The following is a 24469-nucleotide window of genomic DNA, read 5'->3' as shown; positions in this document are numbered from 1 at the left end:
AAAAAAGAAATATTTCGCTATGATAATTTAAACTTTTTGAATTATGACATGAACTATCTCTTTGATTTACTAAGGAAGTATATAACTTATACTTAATTGTGTATTATTTGAGCTAAAATTACTCGAGGAAACTAAATTCATAATTAATCTTCGTATCTCGCCTGAAATTGTGAATCGTGATATTTTAAAGATTATTTTTTAAAAAATAATTCAATTAAGAATCTTTGAAATTTCCAAATTCATCGTGCTTTAAACTCCTTTTCTTTTTATAGCTAAATTATAATTATTGATCAACCAAAATTATATTATATATAATTGAATTCGTGAGAAATTAAAAACAAAAAGGAAATCAAGAAAGTCAGAATTTGATTTTTATACTTGTTTCATGATATATCTTTTTTTTTTGTTTTTTTATTTGGATTTAATCGTTTGACATTCGCAATTTATTATAATATAATAATTTAATAATAAGATTTGATGATTCCAATATCCAAGTACAGCTCATTCAGTACCTAATGACGCGTTAAAATATAAATATTCAAAAGCTATAACAGAAAAATATATTAGAGAAAATAAAAATCATCTCATGTCAATATAGGTAAATATAATTACAAATATTAATCAAATTATATACAATTTAAATTTAAATTTCGGAAAATGAAAAGTGTGGTATAAATTGAAATGAAAAGCACACTTAAATGAGTATTAAGAAAAGATTTTGATTTACTTTAAAAATAGGGGATTTGTTTTGCTCCTTTCTTTTTTGGATTTCTAATTCAATTTGATGACTAAAAATATTAAAATATAACATTAATTTGTTGCGTGACATATTCTTAGAATAAAATCAATTTATTAGGTGTAAATTGTATCCAATTATTGCGTCCACGTTCATTTGATTGAGATTTGGGACAATAAACAGTCATTAGTGTGTAGGCATGATATATGATATATCTAATTATTATATTATATTAATATTTTTAATATTGTAATTTAGGGTATAGTATATAATATATATTTTAATTTTTTAATATGTAATACGCTATTTGATATTTAGAAGAAACATATGAAAATATTAAATATTATACTAGGGTATGTAGTTATAAAAATAGCATAGATATATGTTTACGAGTCCGGAATCTAAAGGGTGAAAAATGTTAATAAAAATTTCAAAACAATATATAAAATTTCTTTTTAACTAAAACGGTAAAATCGCTCATGAAGTAGCGATTTTGTCCGGGTGAAAAAAGTAAAATCGCTGCAATAGCAGCGATTTGTTAAATTTGATTATTTTTTTAAAAGAAAAAAATAAATAAAATCGCTTCCAAAGGCGCGATTTCCAAACTAAAATTTTCTTTTTTTAATATGTTACTGTTGTGGCAGCGACTTAAGTTTAATTTTTTTAATTTATTATTTTTCGCGAATAATGCACAAGTACCCCTCAACCTATACCCAAAATCCCATAGACACACTTGTACTATACTAAGGTCCTATTACCCCCTGAACTTATTTTATAAGTAATTTTCTACCCCTTTTTAGCCTACGTGGCATTGGTTTGAAAAAAAAAATCAACCATTGTTGGGCCCACAAGATAGTGCCACGTAGACCGAAAAGGAGTAAAAAATTATTAATAAAATAAGTTCAGGGGGTAATAGGACCTTAGTATATACTTGGGCATTATCCCCTTTTTTAAAAAAGTTTAAATAATTTTTTTTTTTAAAAAAAAATCAAATCGCAGCGGTTTTTAATTAAATTTTTTTCTTTTTTTTTAAAAAAATCAAATCGCTAAAAAAGATTTTAATTTAAAATCGCTGACTTGGCAGCGATTTAATTTTTTTTTAAAAAAATAAATTTAATTAAAAACCGCTGCGATTTTTTTTAAAAAAAAAATAAGAAACAAAAATAATTAAAAAAAATTGAACTCATGTCGCTGCCTCAACAGCGACATAACAAAAATATAATAAAAAAATATAAAATCACTCCTTCGGAAGCGATTTTATCTTTAAAAAATATTTTTTAAATTTTACAAATCGCTTTTTATAGCAGCGATTTTACTTTTTTCGACGGACAAAATCGCTACTTAGTGAGCGATTTTACCGTTTTAGTTTTTTAAAAAAAATCATATAGCGTTTTGAAATTTTTGTTAACATTTTTCACCCTTTAGGCTCTGAACTCATATATTTACATGTATAATGTGTTAGTATAATATAATTAATTAATTTTTTTTGTCCATTATTTAAGTCGTAATATATATATTAGTCGAAGTTGAAAAAATTATGTACGATTACCATATTATAAAATATCAAAATCAGACTTCAAAATATGAACCTTACCAAATTAAAATAAGATAAATGATATAATAATTTTATAAATCAAAGGGAAAATACCCAACTACCCCCTCAATCTATGCCCGAAATTCCAAAGACACACTTATACTATACTAAGGTTTTATTACCCCTGAACTTATTTTATATGTAACTTTCTACCTTTTTTTAGCCTACGTGGCACTAGTTCAAAAAAAAAAATCAACCATCGTTAGACCCACAAGATAGTGCCACATAAGCTAAACAGGGGTAAAAAATTATTAATAAAATAAGTTCAGAGGGTAATAAGACCTTAGTATAGTATAAGTGTGTCTCTGAAATTTCGGGCATAGATTGAGGGTACTGACATTATCCCTTAATCAAAACCCAAATTACTATAGCAAAGTTTCAAATATTGTCATACCATAGCATATCCATCCCTAGCCAATTAGAATATTAATTTCTAAATATAATAAGAAAAGATATAGCCTTTATCCCTATAAAAAAAATCATAAATATATTAAGATCACTTAAAAATTATGTTTTAATCATACAAAATAAAATTAACTATGATGACGGAGGAAGTTGTGATTAAATTTGAATTATTTCACAAAGTTTAGTAATAAATTTAAAACCCATTTATAGTGTAATAACAAATTGACCTTTTTATTTATTTCGTCTTATCTTAATTTATACATACACATAAATACGAGAGTTAAAACACTTAATTTTAATCAATATTTTGAATATAAATTCTTCAAATATTTTAAAATAAAATTCTTATATTTTAAAATTATAAAAGAAAAATACTTAAGTCAATATAACTAATAGGAGTAATTCATAATATTTTCTTTAAAAAAAATATAATTAATTAAAAAATTATTTAACTCTCGAAATAATACGGAACGGAAAAGGTCTTACGTATTAAACCTTCCTTCGATAGCCATGATGGGCAACATCTAACCACTTCTATTTGTGATGATGAAGAAAATTGGATCATGTATGTGAGCTGTGACAAATGATGAATTTGGATACTTTCACAAAAAAAATTAATAAAACTCTCTCAATTGATTAAAATGAAAGAAACAAAATAAAATATTTATATTTTACATAAGAGTTAAATAAATTGAAAAATTCATTTTACTTCAAGGTTTAAAAAAATAATCTCAAATTATATAATTTATTTACCGCCTCGTAATGAAATGTAGTTCTTAATATATAAAGATACGTTATTAAATGTTTCATTTTATTTTTCAGTGAAATCAAATTTAAACATATATAAAAATTCTCAAAAAAAGAAAAAGGAGGAATCGTGATGGTCCCCTTCGAACAGCCCGGAAGATGATTTCCTTTTAACTTTTTTGTTTTCCATGTAGTGTCAAGAGTCTGACTATAAACTTATTTGATCATAGTCTTTTGAAGAAATCATTTTTTTTCTAATAAATTTAAATTTAAAATATTTTTTTCTAATAAACTTGAACTCGAGATATTTGATTAATAAGCGATTTTGATACTCATATTTCTTTTTCATTATTGTGAGAATGACGTCAAAAGTACATTCAGTTCATATTTATCCCATACCCAAATCTTCATTATAAATACTAAGAGAGATATATAAAAAAGTAAATCACAAAAAATAAAACTGTGAAAATGTTTCAAAGTTTTGTATTTGTGGAGGAATCTTCAATTATCACAGCAATAACTGTGATAACTTTTTTGTTTTTAGCTTATTTGGGTGTTTCTGAAATTGCTGGAAAACATCTTCAATACTCCAAATTTTGGAATGTTAATGCAAATTCTGGTTCATCTAGTAGTAATTTTCTGCAGGGGAAAATGTCTAGTAAATTAGGGATGTTTATATTGTATGCACCAGCTTGTTTTATGGGTTTTGCTTCATTTTTTATGTACCCAGATGGTGGAACTAGGTTTATGTTGCTTCAATCTGCTGTTACTATACATTTCTTCAAAAGGGTTCTTGAGGTAAACTATTTTTTTTTAGCTTAATTGTCCATAAATATATATTTTTAATGTCTAGGTAAAAGCTTTAGCGTTCTTTGTCAATTTATATATATATTTATTGTTGCTAAAAGTTGTTTTAATTGAAGTGTATATGTCCTTGTATATAAGTTGGTCATATCCCTTCGGTGAACACTTTGTGCATACTGGGTAAATTTCTATTGTATAATAGCTTGCAAATTACATGTAAATCGCACCAGGCAAATCTAATGCAACAGACTCGACTCAAACATTGAGGGGAGATAAATCTCGATTCATTTGTGTGGATAACAACCCTCCAAACCAACGAAACCATCCCAAGGACAAGTTGGTCATATTGTGAATACAAATATAGAGGAAATTCTCTCAATATTGTGTGTCCTTATTGTTTTTTGACTTTACATGGTATCATAGTCAGGTTTACTGGTTCTGTGTGGGGTTGTGAATATACACCTTGTTTTCTAAATAGTGGAACCTCGGATAAAGAATGTTCAGATCCGGGTGGGTGTGAAGGAATTTTTGATGAGAATGATCCCACATTGGACGGGGACAAAAACATTAGGTCTGGTTTGGGCAATCCTCTTCCGTAGAGCTAGTAGCTCTTTAGGTGTGAGTTAGGTCTAATGCTTAATTTGACGTACTCAGTTGGATTTGTGTAATGCATACTAGTGTTTTTTGGGTTACTTCTGATGATCTTTAGAATCAGTTGATGGAAAATATTTGGAGCTATCAACTGATTTGGAGATTAATTGGCTAGCATATTAGGTTCCTTTCTATCCATATAGTCTACAAGATAGAAATTTGAGTGATCTTCCGAATTTACCAGTACTTTTCTGTTGCTTCCTTCCAAACTAATTGAAGAATGTTGCAATTACAGGTCTAGGCATACAATATCTATTGCTCTGATTGTTTGCCGTTCTTCTAAAACTGTCTCGAGTAAAGTAACGTAATCTTCAGGTAGAGTTACCAAGAAAACTGAGTAAAGTAGCTGATATCTATTGCTGGTGGATAGTGACAAGTATCCCCTGGAATTAGTCGAGGTGTATGACACCACGGTTTTCAAAAAAAGCATACCTTAAGAACCTTCATCGTTTAGAGAATCTTCTTTTGCTATTGTACCTGTATAGCCAGCTATATAGGAGGTTGTGTAAACCTTCCATTCTTTGCACCTAAGCTACCATACTTTTTGGTACTATCACTTATTTTTCTCACTGTTCCGATTACTTTCTTGCTGCTTGATATTGCCTTTATATAGCGTATAAGGAACTACGTAATTTGTTCAAACTGATTGCTTTGTACTCACTAACAATCTGATAATATATCGGTGTTGCTTAGATTAATCCGATTCTGTTGTCATATGTTCATGTGTATTATGCTTCAGACGCGTCAATTACTTTGAGGAGTAATGAGATCGTCCGTTCTGCTTTGCAGGTTCTGTTTGTTCACAACTACAGTGGTGGGATGATTCTTGGATCAGTACTCCTTATTTCATCCTCCTATTTTATGGTTGCTGCAGCCATGATCTGCATCCAACACTTATCTCTACAATATACGGAGCCTGAAATCGATCTGAAGTCTATCGGTGTACTGATATTCTTAGTTGGAATCATTGGCAACTTTTATCATCATTACCTCCTTTCCAAGCTCAGAGGCAGTAAAGAGAAAGGCTATAAAATTCCGCAAGGCGGTCTTTTCAGTATGGTGATATGCCCTCATTATCTTTTCGAGATTCTTGGCTTCGTAGGGATCTCGTTCATCTCCCAGACATCGTTTTCGTTTGGCTGTGCTGTGGGTGTAGCTTTATATCTATCAGCAAGGAGTAATGTTACTAGGAAATGGTACCTTTCTAAATTTGAAAATTTTCCTAAGAATGTTAAAGCTTTGGTTCCTTTTGTTTTCTAAAGAAAGTGATATTACTTTGTATCAAAGTCCCATTCTATAATGACACTTTTATCATGTATGAAGTTTGGTAGCTGCATAATTTGTCACTTGGAATATATCCGAACTTTGATCGAAACTGTTGTAACAATACCGAACTTTGGAATTCCTTTTATCACTTGCACTATTTGATAGTGTATTTTAAAGGTGTATATATGTGTTTATGTGTACATCATAAATATTACATCAGTATAAATAATAGTAACATATATTTAAAATATATTATCAAATAATGTACGGATAAAAGGTCTTTCATTAAGTTTGGTATCGTAACAACAATTTTTATTAAAGTTGGAGTATTTTTCAGATCCTTTTTCCTGTATAATGCAGGCAAGATACTTTCTTTGATCATTTATATTTGAATCGTATACCGTCAAACCTCTCTATAATAGTGTTATTATATAATGTAACTTTACAAAGAATTGGTTGTTAAGACATTGTCCATTATAATGAAATTTTATATTAGAGAGAAATTTTATAATAGAGAATGGATGATATAAAGAGGTCTGACTATATTCATTTTTGTTCAAAATATACTTAAAACTCCAAAGCTATGTTGTTATTATAACGTAATATTATTATAGAGATGTTTGACCGTGTTACTAAGCAAAAATAGAAACATAGATGCATGCATTACTTCAAACCTTCCAAAATGAAAAGATAACAAAAGTCAACATAAACATAACTTCTTTGCATGAATTCGAAATTAGTCGGACTTTAGAACAGGATCAACAACCTGACATCACACTGAGCAAAAAAAAAAAAAAACTAACATAGCTTAGTGCAATAGCACTTGAGTTGGATACCAACACAATTACCACCAGAGAAGCCTTCATTTCTACAAACAATAGCACAATTGTGATCATGCCAACATGGACCATGATAGCTATGGCTAGGTGACATACAAACTCTTGCTTCTACTTGTGGCATCATTATTCCTATTTCTGCACAATCCATATATATATATATTCATCAACAAACAAACAAAAAAATTGAGGTGAATTGATGTACTAAAGAATAACATGAATTAGATAGAAAAATTCGTCGTTAAATAATCCGTAGCTAACATGATTTTTTGATAATTAGTCTGATCTAATATGTTGTTAAATAAGACTAGTGACGCAACTTTTATTGTTTAACGACAAAAATTGTGATGGTTAGTATTAGAATAAATCAAGTATGATGACTATTAACGTCCTAAATAGACTGTTAATAATTCATATATTCGATCCCAACTGATTGTAAGTGCTTAATTGATGAATAAGTAATTTTAGGACAAAATTAAAATTAAAAAAAAAAAAAAAAGGCTACTCATCACAAGAGGGAAACTTACGTGAGGCAAAAATCAAGAGAACCACAGAGAAAAATCCAAAATATTTCCTCTCCATTTCTTAATTGATTTCAGCTAAACATGTATTTAGAAAGCTTTTAGTTCAAGCTGGGAAGAGAGTTAAGAGACATTGTTATATATAGATATAGTGGGGAGGGGAACCCTTCGGGATGGCCTAGTGGTTTTAGCATAGGACTTTCATATTTGAGGTTTTAAGTTCGGAACCCCTTATCAGCGAAAGCAAAAGATTTGTCTTCTAGGTCGAGCTTGTCGAACCGGGCTTGCTTGATGCGGAATACCTCTCCTGTGTAGCTTGAAAGCTATTGCATAGGAGCGGGAGTTTTACCCTGCGCACCCGAAAGATAGCGGTTGCGGATTTCCCAAATCATAAAAAAAAAAAAAGATATAGTGGGGGTCGTGATGTTCGAGCCACTTACGCATATCTCAACTAATTTTATAGTTCACCTTTCACTAGCAACATGTATGAGGTAACTCTATCCATCAAAAATAAGACATCTAATATTTTTTTTCGATCGGAATTTAAACCGGATATTTATATAAATCGATCAAATCTCAGGGTATCTTAACTTTTTGGTTGGAAAAAAGATTATCACGTGTGGCCCATACTTATAAAACATGAAAAATTCTTGTGAAAAAAGTGAAGATATTAAACAAAATTATCTTAGTACTAGGCGTGCATTGGCTAGAGGAGAATCTTGATGGATCTAATTATATAAATTTATCGTCACGTAGAAGGTTTTGAAAATATAATTTTCAAAACTCTCGATAAGTTTGTGATTACGATTATATGATGATTAAAATATTAAATTTATATTTTATATATAGAAATTATTAATTTAAAATCTAATAACTTTAAAAAAAAAATTTCAAATCTTAATTCCGTTTCTACGAAATAGGTCCTTGATTTTGAAGTCTAAAAATGAAGAAAGTTATACCATTAGTAGTTGGCCATAACTACAACACCAAGGAAAAGGATAATAATGACTTTTTTACTTGCCCAAGTATGACCCTAGTTATAATACATGTTTATAATTTGATTCAGGTTATTTAATTTAGTGGGTCAGATCGAATTAAATTGAAAAAAAGGAATGCATTATTTAGGGATAACAAATATTTTTATTCGATTTGAGGAATTCCATTCAAAATGGGACATTTTCTTTTACCCTTTTTCCTTGAATTATTGTAACATATACTAACATACATTCACCAAATTTGATCAAATGAAAGTACCAAAAAATTACATGCCATGAAACACTGAAAATATATTACTATATAAATTAATAAAAACACTTTGGTTTACATCTTCAACAATATCACACTCCACCCTACAAATTAGATTACTGAATTATGTGAATAAAAACATAGCACACAACCAAACTTTTTTGTAAATTTAAAAGTAGCACAACATGAAGTGTTGCATACATCTTATTTATAGCCAAAAATTAGCAACAAAAAAGGTACAAGTGAATCAGATTCCAGATATCTTAGATATGTCTTATGCATGTGAATCCATAGCCAGAATCGTACTGAGATTCATTGGATTCATAAGCTCCGTTGTACCAGACATGATTTGCTGCACAATGATCTTATTTGCCCTCTCAGATGGATGGAACGGGTCCCAAAACGCGTAAACATCTCTATTCGGGCACAAATTAGAGAGCGGTGTACATAGACCAAGACCGTTATATGGTCCTTGTCCACAACATGCTACCTTTGATGTTATAAATCCTGTCACAAAAAAATGGAATCCATTGTCAATATTAATAACACTAGTCAACCACAGGCCAGAGCCCAGAACCCAGAGCCAGCATAATGAAAATCCTGGCTCTGCCACTGAACATGAACAGGGGATGTAAATTTAAAGCATTATATTGATTTTACGAAAGTAAAAAAGATGTTTACCATATGCTTGTGGATTAGTAATGAAATTCGTATGCATTTGTTGTGTATTTGCAGCAATAAAAACATCGCTGCCTAGTTCACTATTTAACCCCTGCAACATTTGCGTAAGCTGGGGGTTAAACAGGCCTGCAGCTCGTTGCAACTCGGGTGAACATTCCCCGTTCCTGCTACGTTGAGCTAGTTCTGCTGGAACACAACCTAACGGTCCAGTTCCAGTTACAATTACACGACGAGCTCCAAGATTATACACATTCTGCAACAAATGTATATTAATAAAACTTCTGTATTATTATCTACCTATACAAAAAGTAACATAATAACTTCAATGTGCATTCAATGTTTTTCTGAATCTTTGTCACCTTTAATTAAAAACAGCTAGCAATTGACAACCAATTATGTTTGGTGAAAAACTTAAATTTGTTATAAATGTTTGTATTGAATGAATGTTATGTCAGAAAGGGGAAATCTCTGAAATTATCAACTAACAGATCGCCTAAACTCAATACGTACCATCAAGATTTTACGATATTCTCTTATCAAATAAGGGACATAATCTTGAATAGAAAATTGGCGTGATCGCGCAGAATTGGGCACAAGATAATAGTTGTTGACAAAATCATTGCCTCCAAGAGTCATAAGAACAAGAGCTTGATTTACAAGTCTTTGAGTATTTGCTTCACCAATAAGGCCACTTACTCTACTTTGATATTGTCTAAAATAAGCCAATTGTTGTGGCATTCGAATAATATTAATCTGCATATTATCATTAAACAGAACAAATTAATTATTAAAATGTTTGAAATAATTTGAATTTTAGGCTAAAGTTTTTTTGTACGTACAAATTGGATTCCAGTGTCATTTAGTATTCCAATTCCAGCAGATGCAAAGTTAGCACCAACAAGAAGTCTTTGTCCAGTAAGAGCTGGATCTAAGTAAGGTAGTGGTGACTCTGATGAACCAATTTGTTGACCTGAAAAAAAAGAGTAAAATAATCGAAGTTGATCGATCGATCACAAATTTAACTTATATATACTGAAAATGTAAAAAAAAATATTATATTAATATTAGGTCAACCTTGAAGAAGGATTTACCTTGTGTATATTTCTAGTGAAAATAATTGCTTATAACATGTAACTTGTCTTATGTCTATGTTAATTTTAGATTTAATTTTTATAAACGATTAGTTTTAGTATTTTTAAATTAGCTTATAATTAAAAGATTCTTTATATCATCGATGTATATAGAAATTAAACTTATAAAAGAAAACTATAGATAATTGTCTTAAAAAATAAAGTAGAACACGTAATCTAAAAAATAAGACAGATTATCATCTATAATAAGTTAACATTATAATTTTAGTGTTCATAAGTACCTTTCATAAAAGAGGCAAAAACACACATAATTAAATATCAGAACAAAAAACAGTTTAATACACAAAATATTTCACGTTCATCTAGTGTTCGATAAAAGGATTACACCCTAAGAGGACGTAATGTAGGTCATCTATCCTAGCACAAGCATCAGTATCCGACTTCACAGCTCGAACTCGTGACTTACAGAGACAATTTTACAATATCTCCACAATTCTCCAAATATCAAAGGTATATCCGAGATTCAAACTTTCTATGTGTTCTTAGCATTAACTTAAAAATTCATATTTATTATTTTCATAACTTCACATTCTACATCGAAAATATTAGGTTCATATGAATCTGATATAATGTACATACCATACATCTCACATTCACACAAAAATTTAGAAAAGAACCACCACTATTCTATGATAAAAAACATGACTTAATCACCGTATACTATCCTGATGCAAACATCAGTAACCTCGTGACCTATAAGTCATACGAAAATGTAATACTAAAAAAAGAGATGTATGGACTCAACTGATAATGTCAGGAATGTTGTAGCCATTAGAGAAACGACCAGTTGCTCTACGTGTTGGATAATCAATACCATAAGGTGGTGAATCAGCCCTTGCAGTAGTAGCCAAATAATTATTATTTCCACTATCAACAAGTGAATCACCAAACACAAAAAATGCCCTAGCTTCACTTTGACAAATAGCCACTCCAAAAATCAACAAGAAGCTCAAAATAATAGTAGGTGTGGCCATTTTGGCAAAAAAAATAAAAAAAAGTGTGTTGTTACAAAAATATTATAAATTGGTTTGTATTGTGCATTTGCTAGTAAAGCAATTAGACATGTATATATACAATAAAATAAAATGTAAAGAGAGTTATAACTTTTTGAGAGGTGAATTAAATGGACCAAGTTGGCACACAGTTGGAAATGAAAAAAAAAAAATGGACCACAAATTAACTTAAAATGAAAGAGCAAAGAGTATAGTGGTAGTTTGAGGTATTTAATTTGGACAGTTTGGAAGTCTCTCTGAGTATAGTATTGTATTTTATTTATTTATTTCTAATCATAAGACAAAAAAAATATTCTTTTTTCAAGCCTAACAAAAACCTTTCACATTTTATATAACTCCATACTATATATATTCATATATTAGTATTGATTCGTATACGCTTCTTAAGAAAAATATTAAAAATTTCAATTCATATTGATATCTGAAAAGAGAAAAAAGTTATATATAAAGTGTAATTGATGATATTTTTAATGTTACGAGGTCTTGCGCAGATTTATTTCAATAAGTAGATTGTATTATAATACATTAAAAAAAATTTATAAATTATTTTAATCGAACAACTGATATTTGAGTCAATAATTTAGTGAGATTGGTATATATGAAGATGGAGTGATGGCATGGGGCTGATTTGCGACCTACTAGGTACACGCTTCATTAGTAGCGAAAAAAAATATTTTCTTTCGTATCAAATGCAATTAAGATTTATTACGTGTATAATATGAAACTTCTGAAAGAATCACATAAATATAGTGCAACGTAAATAACTGAATTCACACTATATTTAAAATATCTTTGAATTAAGTCTAACGAGTCTCTATGTAATTCTGAACTAAAGAGTAAATAACATTTGTTTTAGGAAACTTAAGTATATTAAAATAAATACAGCTCGTCAAAACGACTAATATTTTTGAAGAAAAATACCTAACAACAAAAATAATAGGTCATTGATTATGTTGTTTGAAGACATTTTAGCAACAACAAAATATAGCTATATGCTTTTTATTAATGTAGGGTGGGGGGGGGGGGGGGTAGTTCAAATGTACTTAAAGGCCTAGTGGAAAAAACAACATCCATGTGATCAAAATAAATATTGCCAACGAATATATCAACTACAACTTATTAAAGTTTACATAAAAATAGAAAGTAAATCAAATAGTGTAATGGTGTTGTTGTACAAATTATTTAAACAAATTAGGGTTTAACTCCATAGTCAAATAGAGGGTTGTAGCTACTTTGACTACTACATTAATAGACTATACTTGAAACACTCACCCCAACCCCCATCCAAAAGATAAATAAATTAGTATAAGTCTTTTTTATAATTATTTATTTGAGTATTTAGTCCTCATACTATACGATTCAGTGTAGACTTTAGAGCGAATGATCAAAGATGATGATAAAATGATAAGTATTTCTTCTTTCTTGATCAAAGTTATTGGGTTCGAGTCCTTTTAAGTAAGAAATTGTCGCTATTAAGGAGTGTTTTATATATTTCAATGTGGGATTTTTTAATGCGAATTTAAATTTAATCGAATTTCAATATTAGGAAAAGAATTGACTTAGGACATGATATAAAAGCTTCTAACATTGATTTTAGTCACATGCTTGACATAGGAAAGTGATGTGTATATATCCGAGGCGGATTAAGAACTTAAATTTTAGGTATTTAACATTTAGATTTTTATTTTTAAGTGTATTATAATTTTAAATTATGAGCTTATATTTATATTTTTTTAATTTTAGTGAAATTTTAACTTTATTTGTATTGTATCAAAATACTGAATTCAAACAAACTGGATTTATATGAGTCTTCGTGTACACCATTATTCAAGACAATTTGAATGTGAAAGATCCTCAAGTCTATCCTACTAGACAAATTAAAAGGTTTTCTATACTTTTTATTGTTGTGGATATTATAATTTTGACATTGTGGATATTATAATTTTGACAATAATTTATGCATTTATTTTTAGTTTGATCATGGGTGATAGATTTGTTATATCGAATTTTGATGAAATTAATTATCGAATAGATTATTTTGGTAATTTCTTTTTTCTTTGTAATTGAGTTATTCTTTAAATTTTTTATTTGTTTGACTATATACTCATCGTATTAATTAAAGAGCTCTCAATTGAATGTATTGTTATAAATATCTTTTTTTTTTGTTTGAAAATAATAATAATATTAGGTTATGTTTTTTTTAGCAATGTCATTTTCGAGTAATTAAGAAATTAATTATTATCCTTATTCTAGAGATACTAACGATAAATGGAGATGTCATGATCATTATAAATTAATTCAACAAAATATAAATTAAGTTTACATAATAATACTCGGGAAAAAAAAAGATAAATAGAGATGTCATGATCATTAGAAATTAATAATTTAACTAAGTCCTCGAATATTAATCAAAATAATAAAGATAAAATCAAAAAGGACCAGAGAAAAATAGGGGCAGATCTAGAATTTCAATTACTAGTTTACGCAAATCAAATAATTATTGTCCAAATCTTGTATATATTGAGAAATTTGCTGAATAGTAATGAATATTTGCCTCGTAAGAATTAAGTCGAGATTCTAATAAAAATGCATAAATTTCAAATTAAAAATGTATCATTTGGAAAAATTAATGGCGTCATATAGTGAAACCAATATATTCAGGCAGATCAATGTCAACTAATTAAATCACTTGCATTGTACGAGTTTAGCACATTAATTAAGTAGACTTGATTCTTTTAAATTATATCTCCCATTAATTAATTATTCAATACAATACTTCCTTAAACTAAAAACTAAATCTGTCATTTAGAATTGATATAAAAATAAAAAATAATTTAATAAACTATATTATATATATATTAAAAAGAAATACGTCTTAACTTTGTTATTGAAAATTAATATATCTTTCATTATAAAATACTCATAAATAAATTTCGTAATGTACTATTATTAATTTTATAAATTAGCGTAATTTTTCGCTACGATAATATAATTTACAAAGTAAAATATAAAGAGGAAAAAAAAAAATATATCTTCACATATCTCCAACAACCCCAACCTATTTTTCCTTCTTATTAAGAAGAAAAGACAAATTATTTTTATGTCACAACCATATAATAAAGATTTATAATAAATGCTAAATATGCACTTAAAAAACAATGAAAATTTACTTTAATTACACTATAAAAAAAATTAAAACATTTTTTTTTAAAAAAAAAAAGGACCACATGTGCCCTCTCCATAAATCATAATCATGCTCACGGGTAAATCAAGGATCACTACGAACTAAATTAATTATATATTTGATTAATTGAATTTGTTTGAAAATATTTAATATTTTAGAAGAAAAATGAAGGTCATTTTTTTCCCTAAGCTAATGTTAATTTTCCAATTAGTTATAAATAAAAAAAATTATTTTATTAATTTACCATTGAAAAACATTTTTGGAGTCCATTTTACACTTTCAAAAAGAATGAATTATAAAGATAAAAATAAAAAAATATAATTAATTTTATTTTAATTTTGTAAATTGATACGATAGAGCTTTCTAATATAAGATACAAAAAATAATTTTGAAACAAATATTTTTAAAAATTACGATGAATAATTTATGACGGACGCAGAACTTTAAAATTGTGGTAGGTTAACAAGGACCAGAAATAACTATAGTCTATACAGTACAACCTACACCAGAAATTTTCACACACCAACTAAATATTAAATATTTTTTCGAATGATTTAAGCTTATATTTGGATATTCATTAATTAATTAATTACTAACTCCTAACTAGGATAGTACTCCCACTTTGACTATTCTTTTACTCATTATGTTTTTTTTTTTAAAAAAAAATAGTATAACTATTAACTAGTATAATCTACTTGCTAAAAGAAAATTGATGTTATATGGTCCAAAATATGAAAAAAAGTATTTAATCTATGTATAAATACTTTTATAATGATTATGTATGCATTAGAACATTCACTAAATAACCTTAAATATTTGTCTATGAAGAACTCAATAATGTTTTATTTGATAACCGTGATGTCTGAAACAATTAACATACACTAGTATCATCTATCACCAACAACAAGACATATCAGGTAACTCTGTCGATCTGATACCTATTGTATATAAAAACTGTACATGTTAATATTATTGTATATTAAGTTGAACCCGCTTTTAGGAACTCGTAACTTCAAATTATGAATCTGACTCTGCCCGCAAAATAAAGTTATACTATGTAACATAAGAAACTAGAACTACAGAAAACTAAACCCAAGATCTTTACCAAGTACTTGCTATTAATTATTATACAACTTTGCTAAACTCAGTGATACATTAAAAGAAAAATATTTTCAATGAAATAACTAATGAAAATGATAAATGATGTTTGTCTCAATCACAGCCTCTATTTCAGCTGAAGAAAAGGGATAGCAGCTTAAAAGTACAGGACTGTTGGTTGCTCAAATCAACAAGATATCGAGTATAATCCCACAAGTAAGGTCTGGGGATGGTGGTGTCACGTGTGTACGTAACGTCGCCCCTACCTTTTATCTTGTAAAGGTAGAGAGACCTCAGCTGAAGTACCATAATATATCTGTACTTGCTTTGTTGTTCATTTATTGCAAGCGTGGTCGAATATAATACAGTAAAAGGACATACTTCTGCTTGAATTGAGGCTTCTACTCATGGCTGTTGTTGGTGCTTGTAGGTAGTTGTTGCTCTTCAATTGAATTCACCAAATGTCCTTTACTGCTTGAACATCGTTGTGTATTGTTGTACCCCGACCTTGTTCCTTACTAGAGCTGCAAGTTTCCTACGACAAGCTTTTCAGTTCTCTGTTCCGCCTGACAAGGGATATGGACAACAAATTAGGTGTGCAGATTCTTTACGAAACCATTGTAGGAAATAAATGAGAAATACATAACTCGCTAAAGGCACACACCATAACAAAGAAATGACTACTATGTGAGAAGCCTGTTCACTTAGTTTAGTTTGTTCAATTGCATACTGAATGATGAAGAACACCAGCGAACCGCAAGGCATAGGCACTGTCTATTGGATTCTTAACTTTGGGGGTAGGGGAACTACTCTTAAGAGAAACTAATGCACCAGCTTCACAGTATTACATGTCGTGATCAGCAGTATCCTTGTTATATTCAGTCGCATACTTCTCAAGATATAAATATCCATTATACGCTAAAAAGTCCATGGCTGTTACAAGCAGAAACCATACAAAAAGCAAATGGAATACTGTCTGTTTTGAATGCTTACCAATTTCAAGAAATTTATGGAACACCTATCCGAGAAGGTTCTCAAGAGTTATTCCATCATCACATACGCAGTTAAAAGTGTTGAAGTTATTAACAGTGATGAAAATTACCTCACGTTCTAATGTCAGGTTCAAGCAATCCATTTCTTGCATTCTTTTTTCCTTGTATCGAAGTCAAAAATTGGAAAGACTGAGGCTTTTATCTACAACTTAGGAAGGACTTGAGCTACTTCTAAATGAAGAATATGTAAGTTGGCAATGATCACTTAATTCAACTAAAAAAAGAATTAACAGTTATGAATCCTAATGCTGCATCGTATCTTCTACTTTGAACCATCAATGAAGCACTACTGGTAATACTAGTGAACACCAGGAATCCAGGATCCTACATCAGACAACAGTAACAAGATAAATTTATCAGCAATACCAGGTCAATGTCATGTTTTCACGTTCAGAACATTACTTAAATGACAGCATTCTCACTTTTGAAATCTGAGCCAGCAATTATACTTCTTTGTCTGTTATAATATTTTACTCTTACATAAGAGTTTTAGCCAAAGATTCGAAAGCTGAGAAGTACTAAGATAAGAAAACATAGACATTACAGAAAGTTTCCAGATTCTTACTCGTCGGACCTAATTCATGAAAGTTCTGGAAGCTATTACGGCACAAGGTTAATTTTCTCTTTTTTCATTTAGTACGTTGCGTGGCTGCTGGGACTCAATCTGCATCAATTCTTGCACTAATTTTGATCTGAGAATTCTGAGCTAACAACTTTCCGCATTGTAAACCTCAACGTTAGGAAAGCATTCTGAGGATGGAAGAATCACCAGTTCATATCTCCTTCTTATAAGAATGAAGCTGAGACAATAATCAGTTGCTGAATCAATCATGTCCTGAATATAGTACAGCGTAAAAATGATTGCTCAGAAGTCCAAAGTGGAGAACTTCATTGTCAGAGAATTAACTGTGCATCATGAAGTAACAAAGATTCAAAAGTACCTGAACGAGAGTCCAGCTTCCACCACGCATGAGCATCTTCCTTCGAGATGGAAGCATCAACATCCTCTTTATCTTCCCCAGAAAAGATTCCATCAGAATCATCACTCTCAACTTCAGAGTAATACAACTTTTTCTCTACTTCAGGATCATATGTCCACTCCAATCTTTTCAAAACATCTCGGTCCTTCCACCGTCCAACAACAGAGACAGCTTCTTTCTTGGCCTTTCCCATCATAATCTCTTGCCACGAGAAAGCAGCATCCGCTGTCCTCTTAAGAGCACCATCATTACTATCACCAACAACCACCGTCTTCAAACACCTCAACCGTGCCTCCTTCAACACTTCCACAAAATCAGAATCATCAGACACAAGAACCACATAATCCACCATCCTCTTATCCATTACATCAACCAAATGATTCCTCAACGCGATATCAGCAGCCTGTGGCTTATCCGACACAGTCCTAACCCAAAAACCTGCCCGTTTCAAATCATCCGCCAAACCATACCCAACTTTCGGGGTCAAAACATCCCTAACAGCACCCTTATACTTATCCATCTTCATCGCATACTTAGCTACCAACTTCACCCTCATTTTCCCTCTAGCAGACTCAATCTGATTCAACCTTTTCGTCTGCTCACGTTCGTGAATTTGCTTAAAATGATTCACAAGCTTCTCATTAGTATAAAATCTCCTCCCACACACTCTACATATATAAGGATCCTCAACCTTAACAACCCCACTTTTCTCCAACAAATTCAATGTTTTCCGCTCTTTTCTTTGCTGCCTAACTAAAGGAGGAACATAACTAAAGGCGTGTCGATTCGCATAAGCTACTGTAAATCTCACAACCCCAAATTGTCCAGCTGCCTTTTTGAGCTTAGTGGCAGCATCAAATGGTGGAAATGACTTAGGTGGTTTGTTATCCAAATCCCAGAAAATTCCAACACTAGCTCTAATTGGTGAGTCTAAAGAACCAAAACCCAGATGGGATTTGGACTCAAAGTGACAAAATCTTTTAAAGAAACGAATAGCATGTATAAAGGAGCTTACTTTGACACAGTTCATCATTCTTTAAGGAAAAAAATCGAAATTGAGAGTTTCTTGATGCTATAGAGGCAAAAAGATTACAAACCCAGTATAGTAAATTCAAATAATTTCACAAAATATCATCGGAAAAAGAAGGAGTTTAGGTTTCCGGTACCTTAAATGCTTGATTTCGCCGGAGACGATGGCTCTACCCCCGAGAAATTTGGGGACTCCACCGTCCGTGTAGCATCTATTTCCCCTAATTTGAACAGGCTAATTTACTAATTTACCCTTTAAAATTTTGAAATTTTATAAAATAATTTATATTTTAAAAGATATTAATTGTAAAAAATAATTTAATAAATTGTGAAATAATTTGGGATAATTATTTTTAATAATAAAGACACTAATACTCAAATTTTATTCCTTTTCTTTTTAGGAAGCACGGATAATTATTTGTTTGATATTGGTTTATTTTCGATCTTCCTTCAAAAGTTTGATTATTTTTTAATCTGATTTATTTCATATTTAATGCATGAAATATTTACTCGTCTTTTTTTATATTCAGTAGAAATAATAATTGCATGTGAAAAAAGGTGAGGAGAATGGTGTTTTTATTGTTTTAATTAAGTCGTTTTGTAGCTACATCAAGAATTTACTTTTATTTTTTGGACTATATCAATTACATTGTATATAATTGAGGAAAGAAAATTTTGCACAACCTCTTGATATTAAATAATGATCGGAGTTTGAGGGTGGACCAAAAGTACATCAATTTCACGTAAAGAAACAAGGTGATTATGGGTCTAAACTCAAAAATATGAGACTATATTATGATTTTTAAGTTATCATTTACGATCAGAATACAACATCTTACTTTAAATATATGTATAGGTTGATCGTTCTTGTGATGGTTCTCAAGGATCCAATATGACTACATAGGTCTACATTATCACAATATTATTCTACAGAACCGGACTATTTAGAAGTTCAACTCAATTTTTTTGTGGTGACATACGGGAAAGATCGACCTTTCTAATACATATTCAATCGTACCGATATGACCGCGTTGATTATTTTCGATCGGACAAAAAAATTATTTCATAGATAGAGAATCCTTTGGGCCGAGGGACGGAGGAAAGGGCTTATTCAATTTATTGGGCCGTATATGAAATGTAAGCCTCGTTTTACTATTTGGGCTTTGTAACTTTACAAATTTTTTCATAAAACAAATAATTGCTTGCGATAGCACTATTTAAAATATAGCCCATTTTACTACAATTATTTAAAATTCAACCAGTTTGTTTTTCTCCTTCTTTGCAATGTCATGGAAAAATGTAGATCATCTTAGAAGGTGGAATATCACGTTAGGAGTGTTAAATGGGTTAAATTCGGAAGGATCAAAATGATCAAGTTAGTAAATTACTCGTCCAGATTTTATTTGAACTAAAATATGTTGAAAAATGAATCATAACTCGTAATTATCAAAATAATATAAATAAAAATATTCGAAACTTTAATTTTCATTGAAAATAGCTATTAGGTCAAGCAAGCTTATTTCAAATTGATGTTTTAAAAGGTGAGAAACGACACCACTAATGTCACAACACAACAATCAATTATCATAATAAAATGAGACTTAAGTTACGTTACCCCCTAATTAAATTTGTAATAAAATTTAAATTATTGATTTACCTCATTTATAACCTAATTATGTATACCGTCAAAGAATAAAAAGAGTTAAAATAAAAACTTAAACCAAATAATAAGTCCAAAGTAAATTGATACATGGTCATTGACTACAAAAAGTTTTGGCTCAAGTTGATATTTTAGTACTCTCTGCCTTTCAATTAGGTATTGATTCATCTGATTTCGACTTGACATAAAAATTAATTAAATTTAAAAAAATATAAATTTTATAATCTTAAATCAAAGATATATAAAATATACTAAAATACTCTTTAATCTTGTAATCATAAATTCTGAAAAATTAAAATTTAAATATTATTTAAAAAAATACTCTTTTTAAAACGAATTATAAAAAAAATATAAAATAAACAAATTGAGATACTTGTCTCAATTTAAATCAACTGTGTGAATATACCTTTTTAGGTTAACAACTTGAATAAGAAAATCAAAAAGTTATTATGTGTATCATGTTCTTGACTTCTTTAGTGTTTGACTTCAAATACTCCAAACCATTTTCATATATCTATTTGACCTCTACTAGTGTTTTTTGATTCGTTGGAACATGGGATAAAGATAATAATTTTGAAATAAAATTTAAAATTAGTTTCATTTCATATTTGATATATAAGGTATTAATTTATTTCGAGATATTTTATTTCATTATTTATATTAAAATGAAATGATAAGATAATTAGTCGATATTAAAAGAAGAATAAAATAATTTCATAATTTATTTATTGTTATGGCATTCAGCGTACCCTTTGATTCGTTTTTGGATTCCTTCTGTCAAAGCATTTGAAAACTTAAAAATCGTTTGACAAGAATTATATTATATTTATGATAGAGACTATTTCTTATTAAATATATAGTTTGACTTTGAATATTTTTATCACCCGATTAGGGATGTGTTGGAGCGGGAAGTATACTTTTATTTTTATTCAGAGTTTCGAGTTCGAGTCGATTTTGTTACGGAGCATTTCATCCCCCCCCCCTCTTCCCCCGTTAAATATGGAATTTTCCTGCGTAAATTTGAATTTAATCATACTCAACCCCACCCACCCCCTCCTAAATATAAAATTTTCCGCTTAAATTTGAATTTAATCATACTCAAACGTAAATATACACATGATTTTAGGGAAAAAAGGAATTCTTGTCATATACAATAGTCAAATATTGAAACTTTGCCTCATGTTATATTTGCGGTGTATTTCCATGAATGTATCTACTTTCTTCCCTCGTGGAGCATGGAACACTAATAATTTTAATTTTTAATCGTGAATATTGAAGCTACACTAATTTTCTTTATTATATTAGTCATTTTAGTCGATATTAGTGTACGTACATTTTATATTATGCAATATATATATACTATTTTCAATTATATTGATAAATTAATTGGTCGAAAGATATGTATCAAAAATTGTTTTTTTTTTGTGCGTGTGTGTGGAAATTCTTAGGTTTAAAGCCATTAACATTGCCTTGTAAGGAATTCTTGTATGTCATATATTATGGTCAAAGATTGAAATTTTGCCTCATGTGATATTTGCAATGTTTTTCTATTGGAGCATGGAATACTAATAGTTTCTATTTTCAATCGTAAATATTGAAGCTAGACTAATTTCCTTTATTATATTGATTATTTTAATCGTTATTTATAACTATTATAAAATTACTTAATAAAAAATGTTTTATTAGTAATTGCTTTCATAAATACTGTGATTTAATCTGTGATATTATCGGACGGAAAAAATAAAAAAAACTTATGTATAATGTCAATATATATGATAAAGTATCAAACATCAAATATAATTACACAAAGTCTCGATGTGACCGGTTTTATATTTGACCAATAACTCAAAGATTAGGCACAAATTAAATTTAATTTCAATAAAATTATGTTGTTAATCGTGGCTACTTGACTAAAAACTAATAAGTAATAATTTTTCAATGTACCTAATATTCTACAAAACCACAATTAATTCAGATTTATTCAATTGAAGTGTATGACCGCCAAGCTAAAATTGTCAAACACAATAAACCAAATACTATATATTAAAATTAATAAGACTTGTTCAATTCTTTACTTGTTATATATGACATACTCCAACAAGTATAATACATTTAATTATGTGAACGTATCGCCTCGTTGAACGCGATGCCCTATTTTATTATCATCATCCTGTCTTTTTTTCTCCCGAATATACTAATTATTATCGATCGATATAGAAAATTTATAAGTTTCAAATTCTAAATTTGCCTCTAAATATATATATTATGGCAGAATTTATCACTCGAGAAAACAATCCTCCTCCAAAAGATCCTTTATATAGATCAAGTAAAATAATTGTTTGGTGATTTCTAAGTTGCATTCACATTTCCTTTAATTAGCTTTTAAAAAAAATAGAATGATATGAAGTTGAAAATATTTGAAGAAAACCATATCATATAACATAATCTAAGTATTAAATATTTTTAATAATTTTTAAAATTTATAACAATTAAACGTCTGCTCTACACGTATAATTTTTAAAATTTATGATTAAACGTCAGTTACGTGAAACACGAGGCGGGAATAATAAACAAACACATCATGTTAGAAAAAAAAATGGAAACGTCTTGTTACGTGTTTCCATTTTATTTTTCAAACTCTCAAAACGCGGCTAATTAATTTAGTCAAATTCCCAACTTTTTCCCTACAATATACTTTATATTATAATTTATTACCCCATGCACGTATATATCAATAACTCTTCTTCTCTCAACAAACTCAAATATATTATTCACCCACCAAAAAAAAAAAAAAAAACTCATCACGAAAGAAAAGAAAAAATGGCATCACACATCAAGAAATGCATGATTTTATTTCTAATAATACTATTAATTGCATCATATTTCCATCGAGAAGTATTAGGATTACGAATACTACAACAAGAAGAATGGTTGAAACAAACGACGGATTTAATCGTTCAATCACTTCCTCGAGGTCCATCTCCGTCTTCAGGCGCGAGCCCGTGCACTAATATTCCCGGTGGGAAAAGGCACGGGCGGTGCGCGCTAGCGAATATTAAGGAAGAAAAAATAATTGCTAGTCAAGTTGATAATATTCATAGAGCTTCTTCTTTAGCTTATCCAAATAATAATATGGCTCAATTTGGAATTGCAAGTTCAGAAAATAATGATACACAAAAGCAAGGATAAAAAAAAATAATATTTTTTTATCAATTTTTTTTAGGATATAGTATATACTTTTTTTATTGTAAATTCCCTAGCAACTTCTTAGGGATTTTTTTTTCAATATTTTTTTTTTGGTCAAAGAAATCTTTGTTATATGAGTATATGTTGGTGGAGGACAACTAGATAACTTCAAATTTTGGTTGTTAATTAATGTATATTATCATAAACATTGTATTCATATATTTATTAATATATATATGTTAATTCTTTCATCTTTAATATTTCCCTTCAATTTTTTTTTTATTATAGTGGTTGTTGTTATTAGTTTGTGTTGTTATTATTGTTTTATTGTAGTTGTTGTTATGACTAATTAAAGGTGAAATTTTCAAAAAGAAAAATATTTTACTTCAAATATACTAGGTCAAAAGTGTAATCGTTGATGTTTTATCTGTTTTTAAATCTTTTCTTATCGTGAACTAGTTAGAAATTTATGTTATAAAATATAATTTTTTTATTTTATGTTTTATCGAATCAACTCACTCATGAAAAAACATACTTTGATAAATATATAGCTTCTCATTGAGATACTAGAATAAAAAAGAAAGATTTTCTTTTCTTATTGACTCAATCAGAATAATACGGGAATATATA

General features: G+C 29.2%; 3 protein-coding genes and 1 long non-coding RNA gene across 10 annotated transcripts; 1 reads left to right on the top strand and 3 right to left on the bottom strand.

Annotated features, from left to right (window-relative positions):
• Positions 1-3548: 3548 nt before the first annotated feature.
• Positions 3549-6312, top strand: LOC101254751 (uncharacterized). The gene is made up of 2 exons (XM_004249876.5): positions 3549-4280; positions 5727-6312. The coding sequence occupies exons 1-2, from the start codon at positions 3951-3953 to the stop codon at positions 6195-6197; spliced, it is 801 nt and encodes a 266-aa protein (XP_004249924.1). The 5' UTR covers positions 3549-3950; the 3' UTR covers positions 6198-6312.
• A 524-nt stretch (positions 6313-6836) lies between these two features.
• On the bottom strand, positions 6837-7681 carry LOC138339618 (uncharacterized). The gene is made up of 2 exons (XR_011212478.1): positions 7567-7681; positions 6837-7177 (listed from the first exon to the last, which is right to left on the bottom strand). It is a non-coding gene; the product is annotated as an uncharacterized lncRNA (long non-coding RNA).
• A 1148-nt stretch (positions 7682-8829) lies between these two features.
• On the bottom strand, positions 8830-11680 carry CD1 (GDSL esterase/lipase). The gene is made up of 5 exons (NM_001320369.1): positions 11383-11680; positions 10326-10456; positions 9997-10239; positions 9487-9739; positions 8830-9312 (listed from the first exon to the last, which is right to left on the bottom strand). Exons 1-5 carry the CDS (start codon positions 11609-11611, stop codon positions 9080-9082), a joined length of 1089 nt encoding a protein of 362 aa, NP_001307298.1. The 5' UTR covers positions 11612-11680; the 3' UTR covers positions 8830-9079.
• A 4254-nt stretch (positions 11681-15934) lies between these two features.
• LOC101253851 (uncharacterized) lies at positions 15935-19213 on the bottom strand. Of its 7 annotated transcripts, none has more exons than XM_069291462.1 (4): positions 17926-19213; positions 17550-17819; positions 17035-17308; positions 15935-16498 (listed from the first exon to the last, which is right to left on the bottom strand). In XM_069291462.1, exons 1-2 carry the CDS (start codon positions 18995-18997, stop codon positions 17809-17811), a joined length of 1083 nt encoding a protein of 360 aa, XP_069147563.1. In that variant the 5' UTR covers positions 18998-19213; the 3' UTR covers positions 15935-16498; positions 17035-17308; positions 17550-17808. The 7 variants fall into 7 exon arrangements, with proteins under 7 accessions (XP_069147563.1, XP_069147564.1, XP_019066710.1 ...); XM_069291463.1 differs by having other exon boundaries at positions 17559-17819; XM_019211165.3 differs by having other exon boundaries at positions 17550-17784; positions 17926-19207.
• Between the last annotated feature and the right edge of the window lie 5256 nt (positions 19214-24469).

This window comes from Solanum lycopersicum, chromosome 11 (genome assembly GCF_036512215.1).
Source record: "Solanum lycopersicum chromosome 11, SLM_r2.1".
NCBI classification, from domain to species: domain Eukaryota; kingdom Viridiplantae; phylum Streptophyta; class Magnoliopsida; order Solanales; family Solanaceae; genus Solanum; species Solanum lycopersicum.
Note: the sequence above shows the minus strand (reverse complement) of the source record. Positions and strands in the feature narration are given on the sequence as shown.

Bases quoted from the DNA above. Each gene is read 5' to 3' on its own strand.
- LOC101254751 (XM_004249876.5), top strand. From the start codon at position 3,951: ATGTTTCAAAGTTTTGTATTTGTGGAGGAATCTTCAATTATCACAGCA. The intron at 4,281-5,726 runs GTAAACTATTTT...TCTGCTTTGCAG, and splicing joins TCTTCAAAAGGGTTCTTGAG to GTTCTGTTTGTTCACAACTA.
- CD1 (NM_001320369.1), bottom strand. From the start codon at position 11,611: ATGGCCACACCTACTATTATTTTGAGCTTCTTGTTGATTTTTGGAGTG. The intron at 10,457-11,382 runs GTTGAGTCCATA...CTTTTTTTTCAG, and splicing joins CAACATTCCTGACATTATCA to GTCAACAAATTGGTTCATCA. The intron at 9,740-9,996 runs GTACGTATTGAG...CATTTGTTGCAG, and splicing joins AATATCGTAAAATCTTGATG to AATGTGTATAATCTTGGAGC.
- LOC101253851 (XM_019211165.3), bottom strand. From the start codon at position 18,997: ATGATGAACTGTGTCAAAGTAAGCTCCTTTATACATGCTATTCGTTTC.